Genomic DNA, 7,473 nt, shown 5'->3' with positions numbered 1-7,473 from the left:
AAATGGATTTTTTTTATGTCAAATAGAATTCTGCAAAACTGCTCAAATATGTTCATCTGCGTATTGTAATCATAAAACACAAGTAAAAAAGGGGGTCGCCGCACTTTTAAGAGAGATTTTTTGTTTTAATTATCCCTACCGTCTATACGTCAAATTTCATAAAATACGGCAATAAGGCAAAACCCAAGAAAATAGTACCGGTACACAGATTGTTAGCAATATGAATAAACATTAGAAATTGTTTACAATCTTAACTGGGATCACAACAGCTTACTAAAAGACATTAATACAAAACAATATTTAATCACAAACATAATACCATACAGTATCAAACTCGACCATAATCATTAATAACTAACATGTTCACAGATTTCGGCATGTTTTAAAGTTTGTGTTTAAATGCTTTAAATTGATAAATGTAAACAACAGGACTAAAGAGCTCCAGTATAAAACAAGAATGAAATTAAAGAAAGAAAAAAAAAGTTTACAAAAAAACGTTAACCCCATCTGGGATCGAACCACTCACAATTGTATTATGAACCAACTCGGTCATTGCTGATGATATAGATAACAAAAATATTAAGTTGTGATAATAGCATCATCGGTGTTGCTATAAATATATCTTCGGTTAAATAAACTGCCGCAACACCCCTACTTAGTGTACCAAATTATTAGAAATACTATATACCCATTTGATGACGTGAATGTCTCATATATTTCAACTCCATTAAACATTGTCGTGCCATCCAAAACTCTCATGGGGGTGTTGCAATCTATTAACATAAACACAAAATCTGCATGACGATTCATATAATCTTATATACTCGAATGAATAACGCATTCAAAAGGCTATACATGCGATAAATACATTTTACCGTTTATTTTTACAATCGTTTGAAAACCACGACCATACATGTACTTGTGCGAAGAAAATGCTTAAGGCAATATTTTGTTTTATTTTATGGATACGTTAGTTGGATACAAATAAAGACCTACAGCAATTAATGCCCACTGCAGTGCAAGGTAAGCTGACATTGGTGTGCTTGCAATTGGCGATGTCCGTTTCGTTTCCAGAGCAAGCATATCCATGGTGCATCAACTGCGCACCATTTCCGTGAAAACGTCCATCCGTATATATAGAGATGTTACTTTAATAGACAGCATTAACATAATATTTAAGTATGGCGTGTTGAAATGTGAATTGTAGTAATGTTGAAATAATATGATAATGTTAAGTAAATGTACTTCTACGTTTTTAATATAATTATAGTTTCTGTAGTTACAGAGGAAACATTTAAGTTAACAAATTAACGTCTACATATGAAATAGCTTACCTTCTTTCAAATCCAAGCATGTTGCATACGATCTGCGCCGTCTTGTTATCAAAATGATTAGAACAAACCGTTTTCCACTTCGATTCTTGACGTAACTCAAGGCGACCAGAATATTCGGTTGGGCCATCTATTAGTCGGAGTTCCGTGTCTGTTCGAAGTACAAAAAAACATCACTTTATTAGAGCATAACGATTTAAGTTTTTTTGTTCATCAAACTGTGTTGTATGATATCAATTCATAAGAGTAAAACACTATAATTTAATTGTGTGATTGCGATAAAGATGGTTTTAAAATAGAAGCCAAGTAATGGGTCATACATAAACTACTGTATATAAACATTTTTAAACACCATTAAACGTTTGAACAATCGGTTTTCTTCAGATTGATGGACATACTGCACTCGACAGCTGCATCCTCGTTGTGATGACAGGTATTGCTTGTACCCCAGGGGCGCGATTTACAATCGGATATGTCGACTTCCTCACCTTGACAATACATGTCATCGACAACTATTTGGCCTTGCCCTTTGCCATAGTAAGCCCCCGTCAATGATTTAGCATTACTGAATTCACAATGCACAAATGTATATGCTTGCATTATGCGGATTGTCATCGTGAAAAGAATAATGTGAAACCAACGAATATATCTAGGCAATACATTAAACAGTGTCATTTAATATTAGTGTGATAAACATATAACTATGTTCCATTCTTCTAACCTTGTACCGAATCCGAGCATGCGGCAAATCACTTTGGCTTCCATGTCGTCAAAGCTGTCATCACACACTGTCCCCCATGCGTCATTGTGAAAAACTTCCACGCGACCGGATTGCTGGCTGGTACCATTAACAAGTCGAATTAAAGTTTCTGAACAGAGGGATCATAAATAATGCAGTTTTCCTGCGTGTATATGCGTTTTACTGACAGATTAATTTATAAGTGGCATAAAACCATATTTGTTTTTGTAATCTTACACACAAAAAAACAATTATGTTTGATTCTTTTATATTTGTGTTTTCGTTTTATCAGAAGCTAAGATAATATTCTCTGATCGATAATTCGTTCGTGAGAATGATCAAAACAAAGCTCAAAATTATATAGAAAAAGAACGTTAATCGAAACACATGTCATCAAATGAAGTCAACTCACTACAATCTACTGCTGCAACAGTTGAAGCAGAGCAAGTGGCTTGTCGTTTGCGACACATGGATATATCGATTTCGTTTCCGGTGCAATAATACGCCGTTGAACTAATAGACGACAAATCAGATTTCGACCTCGCAGACATCACATAGGATCCACTAAATCAGTAAATACATAAACGTATTGTTTGAATCCCAAACACCACTGTTTTAGTTATAGCGAAACGCAACCCGTCTAATATGCTGATTTACAGCAATAGTTAGAAGCAAATATAGTTTTGGTCAGATAAAAAAAAGACAACATTGTTCCTATGTTTCTACAGATAGCATTTTATTATAATATTTGCGAACTTACTTTGCACTGTACCCCAACATTCGGCATATAACCTTAGCTTCTGATTGTGTAAAATTATCAGCGCACAGGGGTTGCCAAATGCCGGTAATGTTCACTTCAACTTGCCCATCATGCGGCGTGGATCCGTGCTCAATGCGCATGTGCGTCTCTGTAAGGTGATTTAACGTGTATATTATTTTTTATACGTAGAAGACAATGAAGCAGCCATGGAGCGGAATTCGAGATTTTAACGAATTAGTTTTATTAAACAATATTTAAAAATAACATCATTTGGGCTGATGTGTTTTAATTTCTTTTAAGTGAGTCATTTTCCACTTGACGATGTCATGAATTGTTTCAGTTGTTAAGGCCTATATCTAAGTAACATTCAAACGTTCTTGACAATTTAATTTAATTCTGATATAAATAACAGAGTGGGTTACAAAACATATTATTTTTATGAGAGACTAATGAAACTCCGGCAACATAATCAGAACACAAATGTCTTATAAGTGACACATTTCCTAAATGAATTAAACTGACGAAACTTTATAAAGAAATGACGCCATTTGAAAAAGAAAAATCATTTTACCCTCAAAACGTTTTTCCGAGTTGTCAGTCATACAGTATGTTGAATATGAATACTATTGTAATGCTAAGATATTTGCACGATCAAACACTCGTTGTGACTGTTAACACGGCCGATACATTCACATCATTTACTAAACACTTAATATATATAAATATATAAAATAAAGGACAAACAAATTACGACAATCGACGCCAATATCTTCTGAGGGCGTGCAGTCGGTAGTTTCCCAGGCCTGGTGTGAACAGTCCGCAATGTCAGTTTCATTACCAAGGCAACTTAAACTGTCCAGCAATATGTTCCCATTTCCAGGCCCATACACGGATGGTGGAATATCTTTGGCTGTTCTATGATTAAAATGTAAATACATTTTTAATAATGTATATTTGAAAGCATAGTCTACTTATTATTTAAAAGCATGCATTAACGTACATTGTAAAAACCAAATTGCAACCATTTTGTTTTATGGGAAGTTTAAATATGTGCAATTTAATTTTAAGTTATTAAGTTATAAAAAATCAATAAAATAATTTTATAACATAGCAATTTCACACGTCAATAAATTGTTAAATTAAACATGTGCTTTATTAATTTTTTTAGATTACTGTATGTCCGTGAATCCTAGCATCCTGCAGATGACCTTGGCGCTATTGACTGTGAAAACGTCATCACAGACTGTACCCCATTTTCCATTGTACTCTACCTCTAAGCGACCGGAGTACGGCGTCTTGTCGCCCACAAGGCGGATATTGGAGGCCGACACTTTAATATTATGGATCCGTTCAGCAAAGAAATGAATACATTAAATTGTAATATAAAAATCTAAAATATTTGCCCACATAGAAATCGATACAATCAACAAACTTTTAGCTGTTTACATAAATGTTCAAACAGTAATTAATATAACATACTCCGTAGTTGATATTAATTAGCTGCTGAATGGAAATGTATAATATATAATCGTACCTAAGTAACACTGCAACAAACCTAGTACGGTAAACACAGTTGGCTTGACTAGCATCTTTGCTCTATTCCATTTCAATCATGACAAATGTTGGCAACACTGCCTCTTATCCTAAATTTATATCGGACGATATGAAAACACTCGACCAATTGGATTTGAGCATTCTACAATGGACTGATAACACAAGTTACATTTTTAAAATGCTGAACCACATCTTCTCTATGATTTTGAAAGGCGGATCAGAGCATGTTGTGTACAGTAAATTTTGCGATTTGTTTCCGTGTAAATCCTATTATTGTAATGTTTATAAAGATGTTAATATAAAGAGTTGTGGGTGAATGATTATTGACCCTGGTGTTTTTGTGATCATTTATAGTCGGTTGTGCGGTTCGACAGCATATCAACTAGTTTTAACCAAGCCGAATGTTTTGCAGCGTCCGTTCTTCGGCAGTAAACACCGTTTAACGGTTTTTATGTTTGGTGTTATTTTGTATCTGTTTTCTTGTAATGTATATACAAGTCTAGCGGATTGTAAACTATTTTTGTCCTGATGAAAATGTCTCTTGAGTGTCATATTCACATTGTTTTTGTATTGTAAGAATGCATTTTAATTATTATTTATAAGGTTGCAACATTATATCCTTACTTTTAAGGATTAAATAATTGATAAATTAAACAGTAGCGATTTGTGAAAAAAACATGGCGAGTTCTTGTTTAAAATCATAATCATCAAAAAAAATATTCACAGATATTCAGCGGCTGTGGTTTTTAAATCGGAAATGTACATGCTAGATTTATTAAGATGCTAAAACCTGGCATAAGTCTGATTTGCTTGTGCTTTAGTCCTCTTACCTTGTGTTTTTCTGGTAAGATTAAAGGTAAGTGTATCTGCTCTTTAGAAAAAAACAACTTATGCGCTTACGATTTAAATTTAAATGTTGACGTTGTAAAATATAACTTTAATTTTGAGCAAGGTCAAATGGAGTAAGAAAGCTTCGTTGTAAAAACGTATTGATGAAGTTTTGAAATATCGGTACGTTTGACACACGCTAAGAATTATCCTTATTAGCAAACGCGTTATTTTCTATCACACGGTAATTTGGCTGCTCAACTTGAAATATAATTTTCTTAATGTACTTACTTTACTATTATTATATTATTATTATACCGGATTTATATAGCGCCCTTTTCATGCAAGACTGCACGTTCAAAGGCACTTTACATATGAACAATGACGTATCGCAGATACGAATAGATTTTGCAACACTGTTTCAAAAGAAATCGATTAAAACTACTCAATTATACTATAAAACTACTCTATTATAACAATACTATAAGTACTACGTAAAAACATGCACATTAACCATAGATATGAAACTTAAACTATAAGTACTACGTAAAAAATAAAAAAATATGACAAACCATGATTTCGTGGGGAATTGTGGATGATAAAGTAACTCATAAAGATTAAATACTTCAAATGCGTTTCATTTTTAAGAACACATGAAAACAAGATTGAATAAATTAACATTTTTTGCATTCGTGTGGTTCATTCTGAAGTATTCTTACTGAACGATGTACGTGTTGTTGACAAAAGTTCAAATCGCTCGTTCGTTGAAATCACATCCTTTTAGATTATAATATCTGTTAAATAGTGACATGCTTGTTTTACGGAGACATTTTAAAAATTATCTTACACTTATATGCATTGAAAGCAACACTGCAACTTCCTTTGCACATTGTAAATAAAAAAAGTATATAATAATAGTTTAGTCTCTAAAATCCACGCGGATGGTTACAATAGTTTTGTTCTTGGTGATGTCTCTGCAGTTTATGTTGTCTTATGTTTATGTCTTATCGTTTTCTGTGAATAAGTGATTCGATCGATTCGCATCATTACAAACTGCATGGCATAGTTTGATGCAGATTTTGGTTCTATTTTCATCGTTTTTTGTTACAAATGCAAATTATATAATACAAGAATACTTTGAATTTAATAAAACAAATTGTCTGTTTTAGCTGAAATTGCACCCAATCATTTGCTATTTATTAAGTCAAGAGTGTTCCTTCGCTATCAGAAATTGTCGAATCAATCGCTTAATATTAACAAATCTACAATGCGGAACATAAATTGTATAGTATCATCAGTGCGGGCGTTCGACGTATGTGCCAACATATTCACTCAGAAGTGATAAAACAAAATAACCCCTTCCATTACTGCTGCATTCCTGAAAGGCATTTCATAAAAACTAGGTATGTTTATCGTCTTTATTAAGACCACATGCATAGATCTAAGCCGTCATTCAGCCTGTAAACGACCACTTCCTGATTTGCTTATCAATCATTGAATCGCACGATGCATTAAAATCTGCAAATTCTCATGAAAGCGAAAACCTTGGTACTTTTATACTGAAAAGGTTAATGATCATATATATATAATAAGTTTATTGCGTTTTGCAACATGCTTTAAGTTAACAACTATAACTTTGCTGGAGTTTGCAATTTAAACCAGTAAAATCCCATTATTATGATATAAATTAAACTTAAACCGTTACCAAATTACAATTTTTTTTATACGTTGTTGGTTTTCGTGACATTTATGTTTTAATTTAAGTGGACATTTAATCAGCATAGTCAACGAATTGATATTGCACTTGTGCATTTTCACGTTTCACGTCCTCAGCCACACCGGTTTATTATGCCTCTTAATTCATGTTTTATTAAAATATTTAAATCTATTTTCTTTTAAAGAAGAGTACATACTTTTGTCAATTATAGACAGGACATTATTGAGAATTGAGAGGACAATGTCTACCTAAAGACTAGATGAACCAAGGTTTTTATACTGGAAGTGAAACCAATAATTTTAACAATAAAACTGGAAAAAGTTTGGGAAGAAGAAATGCAAGAAAGTGACAAAGCCTGTTGCTAAAAGATGCAGACATGTTTATTCCTACTCAACGACATGCGCCAGGAAACGGAATATTTCTTAGACCTGGCTCAATTAGCATGATAAACATAGTGCCTTTAAAATGCAAATTACCAAAAGCACATTTTAAGTGAATTTATTCTATTTATTAAATATATATGTTCATTTTTTCAATTTCTTCA

General features: G+C 32.9%; 1 protein-coding gene across 1 annotated transcript; it reads right to left on the bottom strand.

The window, feature by feature from the left end:
• Positions 1-319: 319 nt before the first annotated feature.
• LOC127870396 (scavenger receptor cysteine-rich type 1 protein M130-like) lies at positions 320-4,439 on the bottom strand. Its single transcript, XM_052413005.1, has 10 exons — positions 4,365-4,439; positions 4,004-4,160; positions 3,582-3,745; positions 2,831-2,978; positions 2,483-2,634; positions 2,053-2,200; positions 1,730-1,896; positions 1,335-1,482; positions 997-1,148; positions 320-773 (listed from the first exon to the last, which is right to left on the bottom strand). The coding sequence occupies exons 1-10, from the start codon at positions 4,417-4,419 to the stop codon at positions 652-654; spliced, it is 1,413 nt and encodes a 470-aa protein (XP_052268965.1). The 5' UTR covers positions 4,420-4,439; the 3' UTR covers positions 320-651.
• Between the last annotated feature and the right edge of the window lie 3,034 nt (positions 4,440-7,473).

The sequence above is a fragment of the Dreissena polymorpha genome, chromosome 2 (assembly GCF_020536995.1).
Source record: "Dreissena polymorpha isolate Duluth1 chromosome 2, UMN_Dpol_1.0, whole genome shotgun sequence".
Taxonomy (NCBI): Eukaryota; Metazoa; Mollusca; class Bivalvia; order Myida; family Dreissenidae; genus Dreissena; species Dreissena polymorpha.
The sequence above is the reverse complement of the archived record's forward strand: the minus strand, read 5'-3'. Positions and strand labels throughout refer to the sequence as shown.

Excerpts from the sequence above, each read along its gene's own strand:
- LOC127870396 (XM_052413005.1), bottom strand. The coding sequence starts at position 4,419 with ATGCTAGTCAAGCCAACTGTGTTTACCGTACTAGGTTTGTTGCAGTGT. Across the intron at positions 1,897-2,052 it reads ATGCTCGGATTCGGTACAAG|TAATGCTAAATCATTGACGG; the intron begins GTTAGAAGAATG and ends TTGTGAATTCAG. Across the intron at positions 774-996 it reads TGCAGTGGGCATTAATTGCT|ATTGCAACACCCCCATGAGA; the intron begins GTAGGTCTTTAT and ends TTATGTTAATAG.